This window comes from Coturnix japonica, chromosome 2, assembly GCF_001577835.2.
Source record: "Coturnix japonica isolate 7356 chromosome 2, Coturnix japonica 2.1, whole genome shotgun sequence".
Classification (NCBI taxonomy): domain Eukaryota; kingdom Metazoa; phylum Chordata; class Aves; order Galliformes; family Phasianidae; genus Coturnix; species Coturnix japonica.
In genome coordinates this window covers 75,177,193-75,200,506 of record NC_029517.1, presented here as the reverse complement: position 1 = coordinate 75,200,506, position 23,314 = coordinate 75,177,193, and the positions used below count along the sequence as shown (strand labels likewise).

The window sequence follows — 23,314 nt, the reverse complement described above, 5'->3', positions numbered from 1 at the left end:
TCATCATCATAGTACCATAGTCTCGTGCGGGTTGGAAGGGACCTTAGAGATCATCGAGTCCGGCCCCCGGGATTCGAGCCTCTGTGTAGCAGAGCGGCACTTCTACCACTTGCGCCACAGGGGGGATTCGAACTCCGGGCCCCAGTGTTTCAAGGTGGCATTCCTACTACTGCGCCACCGGGGCACACAATATTTATATTACAATATATATATTACACAATATATTTATGGCATTCTTTTAGAAGACAGAGCCTTCCAAATGAAATTTCAGTTCAGTGCCTTAGCTTTTTGAAGCTTTTATTTCTGAGGGTCTGACTTTAACTGTCCTCTGATAAACTTCACTTGAGTGGTACATTGTATGATTCCTCAGGATTAAGTATGATTTAGTCAGATGCAGTTTAGCTTTTCACCATCCTACAAGAGTTTTAAACCCAAGAAAAAACATGTTACAAATCCTCTGAGAGGCAATCCTGTACATGCTGCATGTGTTATCACTTAAATTACAATGAAGACTCTAAATTAGATGATTATATAGGATTCAAGATCTTCAGTCCCCCAGGGTATTTTGTTAAAAATATACATGAAGAGACAAAATAATACAGAAATCCTAGGTATTGTTCTGGCCTTTTAATTTTCAAAACTGTCCTTAAGTATGTATTTTATGCTGCGACTGAATTTCTACTCTTTCCCTCCCCTCCCCCAATTTTCTTTGAAGTGCAGTTCTTGAAACTGACTTTCAAAACTAGCCATTTTATTCTGGGTAGTGAAAAAGCCAAAAGACTTTCCTGTTTCCTCCTGTACGTGCTGACCAGAGAAAAACAGGCAACATAGTCTATCATATGGCTGAAATTTTATAGTCAGCCATAAAGCCTACACCAGACTAGAAGCAAAGTTTCACCTGTGTTGCATTAGATAATTCTCCAAGAAAACAGCCTGAACCAGTACACAGGCATGTGATTGGCCAGAGAAGAGAGAGCCTAGGTCCCTTCTTCCTCTCTCCTCATCTCAGCTGCCCTTCCAGCCTGCTTCCAGGAGCACGTATGCACTCAGAGCCTGAGCAGTTTGTCACCGCCTTCTCCAGCCCACAGGAGTTTGAACAGAGAAGGCTGCATTCCTCAGCTCACCCTTTTTCCCTAACTGGTGCTGTGAGATAATTCCTTTTTGTTTAATATCAAATATACCTGTATTTGTCATTGCCTTTGTTTGCTTTGAATACAAATACGTGATTCAGTTTGCACTCATGATGTTGCTCAGGTTGTGGATGTTCAAGGCCAGGTTGGATGGGGCCCCAGGCAGCCTGGTCTAGTATTAAGTGGGAAGTTGGTCACCCTGCCTGTGGCAGGGGAGGCTGGAGATTCATGATCCTTGAGGTCCCTTCTTACCCAAGCCATTCTGTGATTCTGTATGACCTATCCATAATTACTGAGCATCTCTTTATCCCTGCAGAATGGGATGCACAGATGGACACTATAATGAAAATTATTTAGCAGCTTGTCCATGATTGATGGATCAAGGAACAGCTCAGTCCATCTATTTTCTGGAGCATAGATGCTCTTGAACCAATTCCACAGAAAGCAGAACAGACTGCATCCTGATACTTATATTAGCAGGTAGCTCTGTGAAAGATAATCTCACGACCATAAGACCATATTCCTATATAATCAACTCAGAGTTGTATTTATGTAGAAATTCTCTCAGTGTTTCTTGCTGTACCTTTCTCTAAGTGCTGCATTATTTTTCCTATTTTTCCCCTCTCTTTCCTTGCTTCAGTAACACACATGAATTTCAGAAAAACAAGTCTTATGACTTGCAGAGACAGCAGCCTTGTGTTTACATCACTCACATTACTGAACATAATTTGAACACAGGGTCTGGCCCTGTTTGCAGTTCCTGACTGTACTTTATACTTGGTTCTGAAACTCCTATTAATACTCCAAGAAAACAGGCAAGATCTCTTTTGATTGCGCACAGATATAAAGGCTTATCATGCCCTTTGAATAATACCAGGCAAGCCCTACTGTTTTTAAAAATCTCAAAATCTAATTTTTATTTTCTTTCTGTTTGCCTTCGCTGCAAGGAGCTTTCTGTTACTGCTTAGACAAGCATGAAGGAGAAAGAAGGCAAGGCAAGCGTGGGACACATCAAAATGACAACTGCTGCTCTAGGAGGAGATGAGCATGCAGGCACTATACTTCAGCACGTCAAGGGTAGATTACAACATACCTCCAAGGGATACCAAGACAACTGCATTAACAAGCTCAGGCTAAGATCAAGAATAAGAAAAGCAACGCATATGCATGTAACAATCAGAAATTCTTTCTTTATGATGTAATGGTGATATAAGAGATATAATGACAAAGGGACTAGCATAATAGAAAGGTGTAACAAAAGAGAAAGTACTCACCCATCTACAAAGGGTTAGGCTTGCAACAGAAACTCCACAAAGGAGAGTTCTCCAACCAGACACCCTTCCAGAGTGGCAGACAACCCTTAAATGACGTGTAAGAAAGGTGGAGCCAGGCTCCACCCCTTTTGTTCACATAGGAAAATTGCCTTCACCTGTTCTCCCAGGGCTGACCGGGTCCTTTCCCCAGGTGCTCAATCAGTTCAAGCCATGACTCAACAGTTACCATATAGTACTAAACAAGAGATTGAGTTTAAAGATATGACTTTTGCTGTTGTCATGGTTTTATGGTTTTGTTATCAGTATTACACATTATGACACTGTGCAGTGCACTGGAAGTTAAACAATTAATGCTCCAGTTTTGTGGATTGTCAGTATCTCCGAGAACATGATTCCCAGAAGAGAAAAATACTACATAGATCAGAAGACTTTCACTGTTCTATTTCCGTACTCTGTTTAGAGGGAAAAATAAAACTGCTCACAAATCATAAGACCCCCTCTTCATTTTACTGCTTATCGCTGTGCTTGTGTGCTCCTTAGCTGTCACTTCTTTAGTATTAGAATAAAATCTTCAGTTTTGGACACACTCTCTCCCAATTTGAGATAATAGACTCAATTCCAATTATATTCATAGAATCATAGAATTACTCAGGTTGGAAAAGACCTCAAATATCATGAAGTCCAACCACAGCCTAACCATAGTACCCTAACAACCCTTTACTAAATCATATCTCTGAGCACTTGTAAGGGTGGATAATATGAAAGATGGTAAATATTCAAAAGGTAAAGGAAAACTCACCAATATCAATGCCTTGGCTGAAAAAGCAAGAGGGCAGTCTCCACCAAAAAGCAATCTCCAAGAGATGTTGCCTCAGTGGTGGTCAGCCTTTAAATGAGGTCTTAGAGGAGGTGGAGTCAAGCTCCACCCCCTTCCGGAAGCACAGCTAGATTACTCTCACCTGTGCTCCCACAGCTGACCCAACACTTGCCTCAGCTGACTAATCAAAGGTTCAGGCTGTGATTTCCCATACAGCATCACATCCAAACGACTCTTAAACACATCCAGGGATGGTAACTCAACCACCTCCCTGGGGAGCCTATTCCAGTGTTTAACTATCTTTTCTGTAAAGAAGTGTTTCCTAACATCCAACCTAAACTTACCTTGGTGCAACTTGAGGACCTTTCTCTGGCGTACAATTCATCTGGGCCCATGGACTTCTGAACATCCAGTTTTCAGAACAGGCCCCAAACCATCTCGTTGTGGATTATGCAAGGCCTATTCTGTCTCCCCTCCCTGTCTACCAGTGCAGGGGCTGTGATCCCAGGGAGTAGCAAGTTTTACTATTAATGACTGAGGCAAAGAAGGCATTAAGTACCTCAGTCTTATCCCGATCCTTGGTGCCCAAGTTGCCCTCAGCATCAAACAAGGGATGGAGAGTTTCTCTAGCCTTCCTCTTGCTGTTGATGTGTTTATAAAAACATTTATTGTTCTCCTTTACCTTAGTGGCCAAGCTCAGTTCTAGCTGTGCTTTGGCTCTCCTAATTTTCTCCCTGCACAGTTTCACTGCATACCTGTAATCCTCATAAGTAGCTTGCTACTTTTCCTGAGACCATAAACTTTCCTTTTGTTCTTGAGATCCAGTCAAAGGTCTCTGTTCAGCCAGCCTGGCCTCCTTGCCTGTTGGCTTGTCCTTCGTGACTTCAAGGATGGTCAGCTCCTTCACCTTTAGAACAATTTCCTTAAAGTATTCCCAGCCTTCCTGGGCTCTCATGCTCTCCAAAGTTACCTCCCAAGGTACCCTCTTAACCACGGTCCTAAAGAGGATGAAGTCCATCCTCCAGAAGTCCAAGGTGTCAGTTCTGCTAACTCCCCTCTCTGGTTCAGCAAGGATTATTGAGAAATCTAGCATCTCATGATTGCTTTGTCCCGGACAGCCTCCAACCTTTACATCCCCCACCAGACCTTCTCTGTTAACAAACAGCAGGTCCAGGATTTTGCTTCCCCTCGTCAGCTCCCTCACCAGCTGTGTCAGGAAGTTTTCTCCCACACATTCTAGGAAACTCCAGGACTTTTCCCTATCTGCTGTATTGTAATTCCAGCAGATGTCTGGGAAGTTGAAGTCCCCCACCAGAATGAGGGGAAGTGACCTTGAGACCTCACCCAACTGTTTATAAAGCATCTCATCCACTTCTTCATCCTGATTGGGTGGCCTGTAGCAAACTCCCACAATAATGTCAGTCTTGTTGGCCTTAGCTTTTATTCTGACCCATAAGCTTTCAACCCTATCATCACCATCACTGATTTCCACACATTCACAGTCTTTTTTAACATAGAGTGCTACACCACCACCTTTCCTACCTAGCCTGTCTCTTTTGCAAAGTCGGTAGCCCTCAGTCACAGCATTCCAGCTGTGGGAGTCATTCCACATTTCCGTGATGGCAACTATATCAAAACTAGCCAAACACACAATGGCCTTGTTTATTACCCATGCTGCATGCATTAGTGTAAAGGCCTCCTTGTGAGTGGCAGCAGCACTAATATCCTCATGAGCACACTCAGGTTTTTCCACAACCACTGACTTCACACCAGCCCTTGTGTTCTTTCTACAAAGGTGTGAGTCATTGTCCTCCTTCACCAAGGAACACTACACAAACTAAATCATCACTACCAACCTGAAACAGAAATAGGGGATAGTAATCAGTGGGCCGGACTAGGAAGTTTCTTTCTTACATCCTTAACCTGGGCACCCAGGAGGCAGCAGATCTTCCTATGCATTCTTTTCCCTTCAGCAGAGAGTAGCCAATAATAATGACCCGTCATTTTTTCTTAGTCAGTGAAGTTCTAATGCTAGGTGAATGGTTAGACTTGGGGAGCACCACCAACTGGGGAGAACCATCATCACCACCACCATCGTCCAGTTGTCTCTGCAGAGCACTGTACCTGTTCCGCAGGGGCAGTTTGCAGGGGGGGGGGGAATGGGTGTGGGAATTGGGACTCACGGGGAGGGTGCACCGGCATCGTTGATCAGGGGCCTTATGCTACTGCCTTACATCCCCTGGTTCTTCACCATTGTTGCTAGGGGGAGGAGAGGACAGTGGGTTCACTGCAGCAGGAACACTGTCTGCCTGCTGGTTCCCCTCTGTCACCTGTTTGCAAAGCAGCAAGGGGTGACATGCTCTGTGCAGAGCCTCACCTTGCTGCCAAGAACTAGGGGCCGATAGGGTTTGGTACCAGCAATCAGTCTCCCTCTCAGAATCCTTTATGCTCCGCAGCCTCTCCACTTCCTCCTTAAGGTCAGCCACAAGGCTGAGCAAGTAGTTTACCTGGTCAGAGACCTGCAGATCTCAGTCTGAGTCTCCTCATTTACCTTGGCAGCAGCCTTCCTATCATGTATACATCAAACCTCAGTTTGGGACTCCACAGACTTCCTGCCCGCCACTTTCCTTCTGTGAGAGCATGGGATCTCTGTCTGCATCTCCTCATTATTTCTGGCAGTGGCCTTCCACTGGGGTGTGGCCATGGCTACACAGAATGCCTACCAGCACCACAGAGGAAGTCATGTGATTCACAGACCTGGACCCCTCCTTTCCATCTCTGGTGGGCAGAGACATATCGCTGCCCTCCTGGAGGCTTTTTCAAGGCACAGGAGTGTGAATGCAGAGCAGATCCCTGGCAACACCTACACGCTGCATCAGCTTCTCTCGCAAGAGCTGCTGGGCTGCTCTGTTAGCTTGGGGTTCCCTGTGTGAAGGAACCTTCCAAAACCCCCTTGAACCACACGGCTGGTCGCTGGTGATTGGTCTGGATTGGCTCCAAGGCAGCTGACTTCGGTGATCAAGGGCTTCTTCTGGGTTTTGCACCATTTAAATCTCCCACCATTGCCCTGGCAATGCCCATGCGCTGCATCAGCCGTTCTCACGAAAGTGTGTTATTCTGCATTAGATGATCATATTTAGTAAACTAAGTTTCCTCCTCAGATCATTACCATTGACAGCTGTCAATTTCTTGCCTTTCTGTTCGTAGAAATATAACAGTGAGTTTTTTCAGTTCAGATGGGAGCCCTCTGTAGGCAAAAACGAAGTATGTAATCCTGCTAGACAATATCTGAGGAAGAGAACTTTGGACAGATGCGTGTCTATTTCTGCCTCATTTGAATGAGACTGACTAATTTTCACTATCTGTTCCTCAAGCAAATAGAATAAACTTTTGCTGTTTCCACTCTTCAGACCATACTACTCATTTTACTCTTTGTAAATTATTCAGCTCCTAAAGGCACAGAAGTATGTAGGAAATTTAATTAATTTCAAAACAAAAAACAATAACAACAAAAACAAAAAACAACAACCCAAACACACACAGACACACACACAAACACAAAACAAACAAATAAAAAGACAAACTAGCAGCAAAGGTAAAGAAGAAAAGAAGAATAGAAAGAAAACAGTCCTCTATATGATGATTTCATTGGAAAATTTTTGAAAATATTTGCACACTCAGAAATCAGAATTCAGAGAAAGAAACCTACATTTAAAGAGACTCAATCTCATGCTATTTGTATTCGCAACATTGTAATATATTAATTTGAATACCACATTAAAAGTGTTTATGCTATGTGTATTGAAACAAATGTGCAGAGCACACTTGCATTAAACAATTGTATGTACTAAATTGTGTAACATAAGGTGTTTTTCCTTTGTGACACAAAGTCAGATGTTTGCCCTGTCCTGTCAAAACATTTCCTATAGCTCATGTCTATCCCAAATGGAATCTAAATCTTGAATACTGAAACTACAATGAAGCACATTTTTACTTGCTGTTGTGAAACTATAGTATTGCACAAAATTCTGGGATTTATAGCTAGCATGCAGTTGAATGCCATGAAGATAGACTGCAAATATTGCAGCTGCTGCTTTTTCTGGGTAGGATGAACTGATAATCAGAATTAAATTAATAGTCACAAATTTGGAAACTGCCTAGGTAATTGCTGCATTCAGAGTTCACCATTACTAACCCAGAATAATAACTGAAAAGAGAATTCACACAGGCTGTAGAATTCACTATGTTCACATTTCCTATCTACTAACTTTGCTGCCAAATCCTTTCAAAAGAATATACAATAAAATATTTAAATGAAATGTAATGCAAGGAACTATGACTAGCAATCGTTTTTAGCAGACTAAACCTGTAAAACAAATGTCCTTCAGTGCTTGGTTATCACTTAATATCTCCAATTTATAAGCATTTAGAAGTATTTTTTTCTTTATGTCAGCAAAGGATTTTTTCCTCTGATTCTGAGATGTGCCCTGTGAAGAGCAAGAGATACGGAAAACAGATCTGAGTACCCTATCATGTCTTTTGAACAGTACACTGACAGATGGGTGTGTGCTTACAGTAATGTAAATTAAAGCAGCTCCAGAGATGGCTGCTCACATCTTCCTGTGAAGCTGTTCGAATTCTGAAGCTAAACCTCCATCATTTCTGCTCCTAGTAGGCTCATTTGAGGGCCTTAGAGAGAGCAGCAAGGAAGAAATTCAGACCTCCCAGGGTCTTCCCTCTTGTACCTCTCTCAGTTGGACATTACCTCCAAGAGTGGCCCAGAATTAAGACCCTACTGTGAGCAGAAAATTCAAGTTCCCCATGTCAGAAAAGTTTTTTAAAAAGAGTAGTTCTGAGGAAGGCTAGGATTTATCTGAACTAGTTCTGAAATATGGAGCTAGTACAGTTTTCTGTTGCTCAAGTATTTACTTAATGTTTTAGACAAGTAACCATCAAAACTCATGCAGTCCACTCCATAGAAGGGCCATATGAAATGCGAGATATTTGGGGATTATTTACATAATATCATTTTTGCTCTTGCTAGACTTAAGTTGCAAAATGTTTACAAACACGTCTCATAAGTGCTGCAGGATATTTTGTTAGGATATGATTTGAACTTGTCCCATTTGATTAACATTTCAATAAAAAATTCAAAGTGCTTCCCCCTCTGATGCTCTGAAAAATGACTTCATAAAACAGTACTCTGGAGTTTGTTTTCTTGAGAGTTTTCACATCAGGTATGTTCAACTGAAGTATATAGGAGTTTCTTTTCCAAACAGCTCAAATACAGTGTATGGGAAATCACAGCTTGAACCACTGATTAATTAGCTGAGGCAAGTGTTGGGTCAGCTGTGGGAGCACAGGTGAGAGTAATCTAGATGTGCTCCTGGAAGGGGTGGATTTCGACTCCACCCCCTCTGAGACCTCATTTAAGGACTGACCACCACTGAGGCAGTATCTCATGGAGGTTGCTCCCCAGTGGAGACTGCTTCAGTTATCTGGTCTAGGCATTGACATTGGTGAGTTTTCTTTACTAATTACCTTTGACTCTTTATCACTATCTTGGTCAACATCTTTATGTTAGCCACCTTTACATACAGCCTTACATTGTAAAATCTATTTCCTTCTTTTCATTAAAGAATTAAGAAATAAAATAGAAATTCATACTTAACATCTTTGCATGTCTACAGTTATTTATTTCACTTGAATTGCCAAGGTTTTAATTGAGTTAGTTTGCAATTGTATCCATGTTTAATGCTTTGTCAGGACACAAACACTTTGATATGTGCAAGTCAGGAATAAACAGAATTTAGAAATGAAAAATGCTACAAACATTAATGAAAAGGAAGATGATGAAGATATGACATCCTTAAGGTGATGCAAAAGACATACAGTGAAAATGGTGGGGAAAAAAAAATGTATTAGGTATACTGTTATAGGAGGCTAGTTATATTTAAATATATCAGAAAAAAAGAACATTGACACCTAGAGCTGCTGTAGTACAAGAAGAATTCTACAGAGCAGCAGCCTTGGATCAAGATAAGGACTTCACAGAGCAGCAGCAGCTGCGGAGCAGGATAAACAGCATGAGAACCAAGGACACCTCTAGGAAAAGAATGAATGGATTGCGGCTTTGAAGGGGGGTCTTAGGGTTGTTATTGTAGTAGCTTTCCTCCAATTAGTGTGTGTGATTTTTGAATGCCCTCTCTGTCCACTATAAAGTACGGCTCTTCAGGCAATAGATGGACACAGCTATATTTAACTATATTGGTGTGTGGTTGTTTGTCCTAGAACGCTGACTTTTGCCTTCAGGTTCGCCAACATAGAGCAAACTTTTTAGCATCTTCTCTAGGAAGAGATGACCCTAAAACATGTTTTTTTTTCAAAGTTTTCAGTAGCACAGTTCTACTCTGAAATTTGTTCACATGTATATCCAAGAATATTTTAGAGGCTGAGACAAAAGAAGCTTATAAACAAGATTCACAAATAAAACCAATTCTACAAGCTCACAAATTGTTGTGCAGGAAGTTGAAAATCATTTTCAATTCAGAGTCTGCACACTCTCATCAACTAACATTTCAGCTACAAAGGTCTATAAACAACTTGGACTTATGAGTTTTAGGCTTACTGCGCAGCCTTATTAGGCTGCTTTATATTAACTTCTTCTTGGGTGGAGGAAATTTGGAGTTAATTACACATGCAATGCATGATATGAAGGGGAGTCACATACAAGGGAGAAGACATATTAGGACTGGGAAATCTGAAACCTCCAAGGACTTTAGAAAGGAGTAGGGACCATGCCATTAGGAGATATGTCTAAAAAAATTGATTAGACAAGCATTCAAAAAAATGTTCTATGACCACAGGAATTCTGATCCTTACAAGACTCGACTAACTCATGATTTAAAAAAGAACTTTGCTTCACTCCTTGAAGAAAAATTTCTCAGATCCCACGTTTACAAATTGAGAGCGTGAGTTAATGCATTGTTGTCTGCATAAGAATAAAGTTTCCTGATCAATTAATCAACATCCTTAGGCGAGTTAAACATATTTTTAATAAATACATTGGTTTCATTTAATGTTATTAGTTTCTATCCATCATAAGTGAGTAGTTAAGGGTGCTTAAGATTCTTTAGGAATAATGCAACTTTCTGTCATTCTGCTTGAACTGAAAAAGAAAGCCATCATTGATAGGAGGAATGGCAGAAAATGTAGCCTAATGATTAATTTAAAGCAAATATTCACAGCTTATTTAAAGCCATTGCACAAAGAAAGAAATGTTTTTCTGATTGTTCACTAGAAATAGAAAAATAGATAAACTGGTTTTTTTTGTTTGTTTTTGACATTAAAATGCTAGTAGTCATTAAGACCTACTTCATGTTCCAAAACTATCAGGAATTAAATTTACTATTTCAGCTGAATAACTATAATAATAATAAATGGAACTAAATGAAAATATACTTTTAATTGATGAAGATCCTATTTTTGTGTCTGCTAAGAATATCACTAAATAGCTTAAAGTCATTTAAAAATGAAAGTCATTTAAAAAGAAATGTTACAGGCATGTAAAGCAAGCACTGTATTTTTATTTTATTATAGGTATTGGAATGTACCTCTGGGGGTCATCTTGTCCAACTCCTTCTGCTAAAGCAGGTTCTCTAGAGTAAGCTAAATAGGAAAGAGTCCAGGTAAATTTTGAATATTTCTGGAGAAGCAGACTCCACAACCTCTCTAGACAGCTTGTTCCAGTTATATGTTACCTTCATTGTAAAGTGCTTTTCCTCATGATTATATGGTACATTCTATACTACTTCTACTTTCCAGTTTGTGATTGCTGCAACTTGTTTTGTCCCTGAGTGTAGAGAAAATGGTAAGTCCTGGCTTAAACAGCGATTGAGCACCTGGCAGGAAGGCAGGAAGAACCCAGGGGAGCTTGGGTGCACACAGTACACCTTAGTGACCAGAAGGATCTTCCCAGATCTCATTTAAGGGTTGGCAATGAAGGTAATGGTACTTCTCTGGAGACTCCTGTATATTTGAGTCATTCTGAAGGTAAGTTTACTTTTTCTTTTATTTCTTAGTTACCTGCTGTCGTGTTTGTTTGAATCCTCACTTGCTGTAGCCTGGAATCTTGCTGCCAATGTTGTGTTTTCCCTCATGTTACCCTTGGTGAGCCATCAAGGAATGACAGCAGTGTACATACATAGAATAGGTTATTTTAAGAAGATACATAGGCTGGTCACTGGGACCCCTAACATCCCAAAAGATGAACTACTAGGGGAAAACCCAGGATTCCTGTGTTCCTCATGACTGAGTGCTGTTTGGATTATTGAGAATCCATAGGGACAGTGGTCCTCTTATTAAATCTTCTTTTAAGGTAGAAGAATTATTGAATGAACTAAAACAAATTTTCCTAACAATAGAGAAAAGAGTAATAGAAGCATCTGCTGTCGCATGGCTTATATTTTTAATGTAACTCCCTTAGTAATGTATATTACTCCCTTAGTCTTTTCTTTTTCAGTCTGAGGACTCACATATTTCTCAGCCTTTCTTCATGAGGGAGATGCAGGCCCAAATTATACTATTGCCCTTCTGTTAGACTCTGTTTTGAAGTTTGCTGAGGAGTTTCCTCTGTTTTGAAGGAGCTGAGGAGTTAAGAAGTTAAGAATAGCTTCATTTGACATTTTGAAGGTCTATCCAACTTTGCGTCCTTCTGCTGGGTATATTAATGAAGTATATTAATGAGTAAAAGGCCAGGACAAGCAGTTCACAAAACTCCCTGTAAGTATTTGCTTAAGACTCAAAGCCATCTATTACTTAGAAGCAGCAAAAGTATACTTATTAACTGTGAGGGTAACTTTCTTCTTTGGTTTGTTGATCCTTTAATGAATACCTAGCATACGCAGTATCCTTTGGCAAGAAGTGTACACTGACTATGGTTTAAAGGAGTATTTTTACTGCAACTACCTTCACTAAAGATCATTAAAAAACAAAGTAAATTTTCAGAAAGAGTTGTTTTCATAAATTATAGCTCTGGTTATTGAAATTTCTGAAGTTTGAAATTTCCTTACTAATTTCATGTTACTGAAGTTATTCATGTATTGAATGTTGACTCCTACAGCAGTAAAAGTTAGTAAGAAAAATAATTTTTGTTTGAATTAAAAGAATGGAGTGCCTCATTTTTTTCTAATATGCTGCAATATTTGCAGCTGCGGAGTTCAAGAAAATTATGGCAAAGGGATTCAGTAAATGCCAAGCGCAATATCTACAAGCATTTTGATGATAAATGTAAGCAGTGAAGATGGTAGTGCAGTCAACTGTGAACTCCTACTGACTGGATCCCTCTGCCTCGCCAACTTTTGAAATTTCAACACTATCTAATTTCTCTAGATTTAATACTACAAAATAAAATAAAATTTTAAGTACCTGAGGGTACAGAAATATAGTCTTAGGTAAGCTAAAAGTTTTGTCTGCTCCCTTATTTTACCCACGAAAATAAAGTATATGTAAACTCTAGTTCCTACACAAGCCATCTGTTTCCATATAGGTGGTTGAATGTAGCAGAAATACTTAGTAACCTTTATCAGCTATGCCTCAGATAGGAAGGATTATTATCATATTGATAACACCCTATGTCATTAATAGTTGTGTTGAAGTAAATTATTTGTGAACTAAGTCAGAACTTCCTGGATTTGGTTATAAAAGATTTTTCTGGCACACCATGTTAGAAAGCATTAATCCTATAACTTTTTTGTGTCTCAGGTCAGGTTGGGAAGAGATGGGGTCAGCATGAAAGGAAAATCAAATGGGCTGCAGGCAATTAGGAAGGGGGAATCAGGCTAGAGTGCAAGATGCCTTGACTGTGATATTGCATCCCATGAACATACCAGTGAAAATAAAATATTTTTTACAAATGAGTGGAGTGTTTTCTTTCTTATAACGGAATTGTGACTGTTATGTCCGGATGTGATACGGGAGCAGAGCAACAGAGATCAATGTGTCTATATTATAAAATCATGTCAGCAATAGTATTAATAGGAGAATATATTTATACTGGAAAACCCATGTGCATCATATTGAGGGCAGGCTCTTGGCACAGAGAGTGCTATAACTGATAACTCCTTTATGAACTAAATCTCCATCTTACTTCAGTCACTTAGGTTCTCTCTAAAGCATTCTCTTAAATTGCATCAGGCTTCCTTGGGATTTTTAAGTCTGTAAATTCAGCTTCCAGCTTGATGATAACTATTAGACTTCTTAACTTGAATTCAGTGATGTTTTTCATCTATTAATGGCTGAGTTCTTCTGGGAACTCTTCTCTTTATTTTCAAAGTTCATATCTCTTCTGCCTGCCTTCTTATTACACAGCGTTTTCTCTGTTTATTAATAGACTTCCATGCAAAAATAGCCTCTGGAAATGGCTGGTGCAGCATAGAGTAGTCTACAGATTTGATATGAAAAGATATGATTAAACCTCTGCATCTGCTATTTGCATCTGCTCTTTGCAGAAACAATGCTTTTCAAACAGAAGTTAAATGACTGCGATTCTACTGGGTGTTTCTTATTGACCTATTTGGTTATCCTACTGGCACTTACTGGCAGGCTTGTTGCTCCAGTGTGTGATACTAGGAGAAATATCACTTGGGAGGAGGCACAGAAGAGTAATGGCTAGGGGAAGGAGATGCATAAAGAAAATGTATTTTAAGGTCCCTCATTTACAGAGAGGAAAAAGATCTATGCTCATGTCTGGAGAATGCAGGGAGGACCTAGAGGATTCTAAGCCCATTGCAGTGCAAGAGGAACTTATGGCTGTATGGGAGCTGTGTGCAGCACCAGCTCACCCTCATGGTAGAAGAGTGCAGAAGGAAAGTTTGCAGGAGCTCTGCTTGCTGATCCCATTGCCTGCTGTCTCATTCCAAGGATGATTTGTGCTTAATAGCTGCAGGAGAGCTCTTACTGTTCAATTTATTTCTAAGTCCTACTCAAACAATTTAGATGTAGGGATTAGGAAGGGAACTAAGCTCCAAGATTAGATTGTTTCAGTCATTCTAGGATTACCTTAGATTTCTCTGTATTTAACGAATTCCCTGTTATCAACAGTATTTAAGCTTATTGATATATTCTAGGCTATTTCTCCTTACTTTGTGTCCTTCTTATGAGTTTGATTTTTGTATCTTATGATGTTTCTCACCTTTCTGATACGCCAACAAAAATACCACATGGCCTATTGTAGGTTAGGCCAGTTTGCATTAAAGTTTTACAGACTTGTACACAGACTTGTTACAAATAGGGATGTGATATACACCACACATGCTGTGTATATCTTAACATAATATGAGCTGATGACAAGAATATTTAGATCAAAAACAATCTGAAACAATCCTTACAGTTAAAGGATGAAGAACCCTTACAAAGTGAAGGTGTGGTTAAAGAATTCATACCTGACCTGCTTTCTTATTTCACTGTTGGACAGAAATATAAATAGAATAGTTTACTTGTGAGAGACCTTCAGTGTTCATCTAGTCCAACTACCTTATCATTTCGAGGTAACCAAAAGTCAAAGCACGTTATTGAGGGCATTATCCAGTGGCCTCTTGAATACTGACAAGAGTGGGACTTCAACAACCTCTCTAGAAAGCATGTTGCAATATATGATCACCCTCACAGTAAAGAATTTTTTCCTAATGACCAGTCCTGTTGCAGCTTTGTACCATTCCTACACATCCTGCCATTGGTGATCTGGGAGAAGAAACCGCCACCTCTTTTTGTGCTTCTACTCCCCAAGGAGCTGCAGAGAACCTCCTAGCCTCCTCTTCTTCATACTGGATAACCCGAGTGTCCTTAGTCTTTCCTCATAGGAAATGCCTTTCAGTCCTGTATTCAGCTTTGTTGTCTCCTCTGGATGCTTTCAAGGACCATAACATCCTTTACACATTGAACAGTTCAGAACTGCACACAGCATTCAAGGTGAGGCCACACAGAATCATTGAATTGTAGAGGTTGGATGGGACCTCCAGAGATCATAGAGTCCAACCCCCAACATCAACATTAAATAAAGAAAGAGTGACATCTTCTGACCAGCTGGCTATTCTGTGTTTAATGTATCCCAAAATGCAGTTTGATCTCTTGGCTGTTAGGGACACATGGTAAGTCTACTGTCACCAGCACCCCCAAGTACCTCTCTGTTAAGCTGTTTTAAAGTTTTGTATTAAGAATAATTATACCTAACATGGTTCACTAGTAAAGAGATCACTGGTGCAAGTTTACTGAGCACTGAAGGTCCTCAACATTTTCTCTGTAAAGTTGCAGCAAAAAAAAAATAAAAATAAAAGAATCCATTAATTAGGATGTTAGGAGTAAACACATTCTGTTCCCCAAATAATAAAACCTTCTGTCTGCTCAAATGAGGTTTTACTTGTACTGATATTTAGCAATTATTCAGACTTCAGGGACTGCTATTATGATCAATAGCATCACATTGATTCAGGATATAAGGAACAAAAGTAACAAAGGTGCAAGAAAACTAGTATTCATTATTAATCATCAGTTGCAAGAGCTTAATATGAAAACATCAGACAGCTGGGAAACAAACACATAATGACATGTAATTAGTAAAACATAAATAACACGCACTGTATAGGCTATATGAAAGTTAACGAACACCTAATTTTTCTACTCATTAGCCATTGGATTGATTCATTACCCCAGAAAGACTGCAAATAGACAAACAAAAAGCTAAGTGCACTCAGCTGTATCAGTGAGCAATGGCTTAGGAAAGCATGCCTGACCTGTGGGCCACAAAAGGCCCACCTCCTCTCTGTGATTTAAAGGTGACTTTTTACCACAGAGCAGCCCCAAGCATGTGCCCATTGCTCAGCAGCAGCCAAACCATCAGTGCACTATTAATGATGTGTTGACTGAAACCAGGGCATGGGGAGGGCAGTGCTGTGCAGTACTGACTCAAGTGAAGGCAAATAATTGTATATGTTTTGATACATTAGTTAAATATGGAGCTCTGAACTGTGAAGAATAAGCAGCTGTGCTTTCCATCTTGATAAAGGAATTTGAAAATAGAATCAAAAACTTTACATTTGAAAGGGACCTCTAAAGGTTACCTAGTCCAACTCCCCTGCAATTAACAGGGATATCCACAGCTCAGACAGGTGCTCGGAGCCTGGCCCAGCCTGGCCTCCAAGAATGGGACTTCCACAGCATCTTTGGGCATAGAATCTGTGTGCCTCATCACCTACACTCTTTTTATAGTGTCTTTTTCCATACATTCAACTTAATTTCCCCCTTTTAAATTTGAAACCATTTCCCCTTTTCCTATTACCGCAGACTCTGCTAGATAGTCTGTTCCCTTCTTTCTTATAACCCCTCTCTAGATACTGAAAGGCTACTCTCAGGTGTCCCTGCAGCCTTCTTTTCTCCATGTTGAACAGCTCCAGCTCTTTCAGCCTGCCCTTATAAGAGAGACATTCCATCCCTCAGGTCATTTCTGTGGGCCTCTTCTGGACATGCCTCAACAGGTTAATGTTTCTCCTGTATTGAGGACTCCACGTCTGAACACAGTACCTCAGGTGATGTCTCACAAACACAGAGCAGATGGGCAGGATCATAGAATGGCTTGGGTTGGAAAGATCATCAAGTTGTAATTACCCTGCCACAGGCAGGGCCACCAACCTCCAGATCTGGTACTAGACCAGCTTGCCCAGGGCTCTGTCCCACCTGATCTTGAACACATCCAGGGATGAGGTATCCACAACCTCTCTGGGCAGCCTGTTCAACCTCACCACACTCTGTGAAGAATTTTCCCCTGACATCTAACTTAAACCTTCCTTCTATGAGCTTAAAACCATTCCCCCTCGTCCTTCTGCTATTTACTGGAGTAAAAAGGTGATTCCCCTTCTGTTTATAAGCAGACTGGAAGGCTGCAATGTGCAGGCCTCTATTCTCCAGGCTGAACAAGTTCCCTCAGCCTGTCTTCATAGGGATCTAATTAATGTTTAGAAATATCTTAAGGAGCATGTCCATCACCCTTCTGGCCGCAATCCTTTGAATGCTGCCCAGAATATAGTTGATCTGTGAGGGCACACTGCTTGCCATCCACCAGTACCCCCAAGTCCATTTTGACAGGGCTTTCATCCTCCAGCTTGTATTGATAGTGGAGGTTGCCTTAACCCAAGTGCAAGACTTTCCACTTGGATTTGTTGAACCTCATCATGTTCTCCTAAACCCACTGCTCAAGCCTGTTTGGTCTCTCTGTCCCTTGGGTGTGTCAGCCACACCCCTCACCTTAGGGTTGCAATAATTGCAAAAAAGAAAAAAAACATAAATTTGCATTTGTAAGACCTTTTTCAGTGGATGTAAAGACATAAGGTACAAAATTTCACATTGAATGTATAGAGTTGCAATCAGATATTCAACTAAAAAATCTGATCATGTCTCTTTACTGGATTTTCATAATCCTTATTTTAGCAGAGAAAAATGAATCATAGAAAATGAATTAAAAAATGGTTTGGGTTGGAAGCAATCTTTAAGATCATATTGATTTCTAAACTTAATTTCATTAAGTTCTAAACCCCTGCTATGGGCAGGGACATCTCCCACTAGACCAAGTTATTCAAAGCCCCATCCAGCAGGACTCTGAATGTTTCCAAGGAGCAGGCCTCCACAGACTCTAAAAACCTGTTCAGTTGTCTCACCACCCTCACAGTAAAGAATTTCTTCCTGATAGCTAGTCTATATCTACCCTCTTCCAGTTTAAAACCATTTCCTCTCGACCTGTCACTACCTGCCTCTATAAATAGTCCCTTCCCAGCTTTCCTGTAGGCCTCCTTCAGGTACTGGAAGGCTGTTATAGGGTATCCTCTGAGCCTTCTCCAGGCTGACAAGCCCCAGCTCTCTCAGCCTGTCCTTGTAAGGGAGGTGGTCTAGCCCTCTGATCACCTTTGTGGCCATCCTATGGACCTGCTCCAACAACCCCATGTCATTCTTGTGCTGGGGCTCCAGAACTGCACACAATACTCAAGCTGAGGTCTCGTGGGAGCAGAGTAGAGGGGTAGAATCACCACCCTCACAGAATCACAGAAGGATAGAATGACAGAATCATAGAATCACAAAGTTGGAAAGGACCTGCAAGATAATCTAGTCCAACCATCCTCCAATTACCGTTGCTACCACAAGCTACTAAACCATATCTTGTAGTTCCTCATCCAGACATCTCTTGAACACTGCCAGGGATAGCAACTCCACCACCTCCCTGGGCAGGCCATTCCAGTGCCTGACCACTCTCTGAGAGAAAAAGTTCTTAACCCTCAACTGTCAACCTGCTGCTCAAGCTTCTCTTGATGCAATCCAGCATACAGTTGGGCTCCTGGGCTGCAAGCACACATTTCTGGCTCATGTTGAATTTTTCATCAATCAATACTCCCAAATCCTTCTCCTCAGAGCTATTCTCAATCCTTCTCCAGCCTACGTATATCAAAATATCCTTTGCTTCATAATCACATCTTATTCATGTCATCGCTTTCTAGAAGTGTAGATATTTTGAACAATTATTGTCAGGGATGAAGAGCAGGGAGAGTAAAATTTCAACAGAAATCTCAGATGTTTGAGAAAGAACACCTTGAGACCTTACTAAGAATTACAGCCAATGTCGTCAAACCAGATTGATGTGTTAGTTTCAAAAAATGAATGTCAAATATCCCACTATTTTTATGTTCTTGTTCCTCTCTCTCTCTCTCTTTTTTTACTGTTCTAAGAAAAATGTTTAAAACATTTTGTTACTTGTATTTTAACAATACTGTGTATTTTGTGAGGGATGCTCCAAAAATAATGCTTCTGGAGTTATTATGTTGACCCATAATATCAGAGGCGGGTTTTGGTGGTATGGCAGAAGTAGACCTTCCCCCCAATATTCCATTGCATTTTGTTGCTGTGTGGCAGACATCAGCAGACAGGCAGTCTGACAAAATGGTGTCTGTCATGGAAGTGTGTATGGAGCAAAGGTGTGTCACTGAATTCCTCCATGTCGAAAAATTTGCACCCATTGACATTTACTGACCTGTTCTTAATTGTTACTGAGATCAAATAGTGAATGTGAGTACAGTTAGGTAGTGGATGATGTGTTTCAGCAGTACTGACAGTTGATCACACTGCTCTGAATGCAGCATGCAGGCTCTTGATAATTGCTGGTGAAAATACATAGGTAATGCTGGTGACTATGCTGAAAAAATAGTGTTTTATAGCTGAGAATTTGTTCTGTGAAATAGTGATGTTATGCTCTATCTGTTGTTGTTTCCACGGAAATAAACAGGAAGCATTACTTTTGAAAAGACCTATGTATATGTGTGCCAAGACAATTTCTATTCATGAAGTGTGACCCAGGCAAGACAAGATGTCAGATGCCCATGGTCTGGGGGTTTTCAGTACTGGATGTTTAGAGATGTTCTTGTGCAATGTATCACTGTTTGAATCTACATAAATTTACCTGAATAGTCAAAGTTGCCACATCTACCACAAAGAAAAATACCCACCCACATTTTAAATGCAAAGATGAATATGCTGTTTCATAGGCAGCATATTCATCTTTGTTTCTCAAGTCACATTATAATTCCATGCTTTGACTAGGCAGCCACTTGCCTAAATATGCATGAGGAATCAACTAAATTATAATTTAGTAATGTTGTACAGTTTCTATGCAGTGTTAAGTGGAAGAAAAATAGCCAACTTACGATCTCCTTGACAATGCACAGGACCCACAGATATCTTTGCTTCAGACCCAGGTCGGTCAATGTCTCCAACCACTACTTGACTCACTGGTAGGTGCTCTTTGTATGACAGCATCCCCATGTCTTTTTTCCTAAATCACAAGAAAGCAATGGTGAAATACATCATTATTATCATCCAGTGAACAAATGAAATAATTACATCAGTACAAGTTTATTCTGTAAAAATTAGTATAGAGCGTCATCAGTGTGATGAAAATATGAAGAAAAGCATAAATTTACTAGAAAATAGTATCCTAGATAGCAGGAATGCAATAAGAGTAGTGGGATTTTTTTGCTTGTTTGGTTTGTTTTTTTTAGTATTCCTGGACTTAGCTGAAAGTCATCTGTTTTTTCTGCTTTCTGGCCTGACCAGCTCTGTTTAAAAATGTACTGTTGATTTCTTTGCTGATGTCTTGCAAGTAGAAATGAAAGTAATACTTCCTTGGATGCCTTGTTAGCTCTAGATGTTGCCAGTTACTATCATAATGATATGACCTCCACATACTAAAGAAACAGTGCTTCTTTTACATTGAATGTTTTTAATAGTATACGAAAAGAGAGCTATTAAAGTCTAATTATCTGAAAAGGCCTGTCATGTTAGTTCTTTTATTTCTAATACTAAAGGCATAAGTCCAAAAATATAAATCTAATACTTATAGGTAGGCAACCACTCCACAAGTACTGTTTCAGTTAGTAAGATATCTAAAATTCAATTTGTTCATGTGCAGCAATTCCTTATTCCAACTGCCGTGAATAACTCAGTGTCTTTTTTACATCTAGACCAAATCAGTATGCACTCATATAGCAGTCACTATTTACCATTTCAGGAGGTGGATCCTGCTAGTTAATTAAGGACTATTTCCTCAAAATATAAAATGAAACAAATCAAATTTTATTAGATGCTTCATCTCCCTGTTCTCTACATTTTTTGTATGAACATACCAGAAAACAAAAGCATACACATAGTAAGTGTAGTGCTTTTCATTCTTCATAAGACTACACTATTTTACACAAAAGAAAGTAGGAGGAACCATAAAAAATGCATCTATTCTGATATCATTTTCCTACTTTGTTTCCATCTATACCTTTCTATGTTATTGAGTACATGAAGTAACTAACTTTTTGATTTTGATGTTCCTTTCCTTAACAATAACATAGGATGAAGGATGAATTCAGAATATGGAAAAGATACTAAAGTGCACAGTGTGAACAGAACTGGTAAAGCCTTCAGGAGCCTGAAAGTCTTTCTTATCTTTAACTAAAATAACTTTATGATATGACTTGTTAGGTTACTAGTAACAGGTAAAAGAGCAGGCATTTCATTATCTGCAGTAATGCTCAGTATTTTCCAGGAACATACAGTCACTATTCTCACTATGTTCTTCTGAACAGATGGAAAGTATGATTCTCCTATTTTTAAAAAGAAAAATACAATTAAAGAAATTGAGAAAATAATTATCACATTTTTGAGTTGAGAAAATAATTATCACACTTTTGAGTAACATCATTAGAACAGGCATCTCTTCTCTATGGTGAAGAGTACCATTAGTTTTAATTCCTAGAACTTTTCAAACACTTGGTTGTCTCTTTTCTTTAACCGTGTATTCTTCCTCTTCAGATCACTCGCCTTTCTTCCTGGGCCCTTTGTTTTGCAGAGATTATTAACTGGCTGTGGTTGAACACAGATACTGATCATCACAAAGACAGGTCGGCAAGGATACTACCAAGTCTGTTAAAAAGGGAGGAAAACAGAATGGAATAGCTGGTGTAGATAATGATAGACTGCAGCTTACTGTTTGTTTGTTTGTTTGTTTGTTTTTCTCTAGGTTTCAATACCCTTTACAAAAGTTTCATTATCATTAGTTTGGAGACAAAAGATATAAAAAGAGAGAGATTAAAATAGTTTCCCTTATGAGAAATTACAGAATGAATAACAAAGTATGCAGTCCTCATCTATCTCTGCTAATGGCAGAGAGCCATAGGACCCACTCCTTTCTAATGGAGGATATGTATAGGTCATCACTTTACTCTTTGTGATTGGCTTTCTGTGCTGCTTGCTACACTTTCACAGAATGCTTAAAAATGAATCTAACTGTATGAAACAAAGGATTCTTCAAAGAGTGTTAAAAAGAAAACTATTGGCATTCCTCCTCTTTCTTTTGTCTCTCACAGAAAGATCTAGTATCTTTGCTGCAAAAAAGTATGTCTAAAGGTAGTCTTTTAATCGTCACAGTGTTTTCCTCTTTTGAAGGAAATAAAAAGTTATCCTCTACTGATCATTTTTATATTCATTTTATTATTTTATTTTATTTATGTACTTAATGATGTGGTTAATTTAAAGGTGTTGTCATGAAAGTGAAAATAAATATTACAGATGTTTTCAGGAATATTTTCTGACAATTCATTGTCTCATCATTGTAGAAAATGCAGTATCCCATGCAAAAGAACCATTATCGAGTGGTACAAGACTAAATGTTGGGAGAAGTGACATGTCTCGTCTCCAGCAAATCCTGTGCAGTTTGAGTGCCTTAAAAAACAACAACAAAAAGGGGGGATGATAGCTTTTGCTGCATCTGTGCACTAAAAAGACAAGTACTTAGAGAAACAGAATGGCTCTTCTATGCTTTTCTGAGGTACTTGCAGATACTGACAACATAGAAATCAGTGCTGACAAGGACATAGGAATTATAAACTAAAGACTTATTATAGTGCTGAACTTTATATTACATACTTAGAAATAATCACATCTGGAACACACAATTCCAAAAGCGATGATACTTCTGCCAGAATCTAAAGATTTACATATTAAGAGGGTGAAGAGAGTCCCTAAAGTTTTTCCTCACCAAAGAAAATCCCCTTAAGAGAGGAAAAAATGAAATCAGAGTTTCACTTTCCTATTAATAGCCAAGTGGGAGGTGAATGGATCTGATAAAATCCTTTAATTATTACTAGGAGTTATTTATGAAGTCTTGGCATAATTTTCTATTTCTAATTTCTGTTCCTATATAAAGCAGTCTGCAGAGTCCTTCACAGTGCCTTTGAATGAAGGCAGCAGATATTAGTGCAAGATTTATCATTCTTTTGATTATGAACACCTTCTTACTCTTTATAAGCATTACTTAGTATGTAAAAAGGAAACATGTTTCAGCAAAAAAAAAACAAACAACCAAACAAACAAAAAACAAAAAGAACAAAAAACAAACAAACAAACAAAAAACAAAAACAAAACCAAACAAATAAAAACCCAATATTCAAAGTGACAATTATATTCTATATTATTTTAGTTTACTTATATAGCAGTTTTATACAGGCTACAGATAA

General features: G+C 39.3%; 1 protein-coding gene across 3 annotated transcripts in view; it reads right to left on the bottom strand.

Moving 5' to 3' along the window:
* CNTNAP2 (contactin associated protein 2) overlaps positions 1-23,314 on the bottom strand; it is a 559,041-nt gene that overhangs the window by 122,233 nt on the left and 413,494 nt on the right. For all 3 annotated transcript variants that reach the window (XM_015854927.2, XM_015854925.2, XM_015854926.2), the window contains one exon: positions 19,958-20,085. In XM_015854927.2, the coding sequence (XP_015710413.1) occupies positions 19,958-20,085 (128 nt within the window). The remainder of the gene's footprint in view (positions 1-19,957; positions 20,086-23,314) is intronic.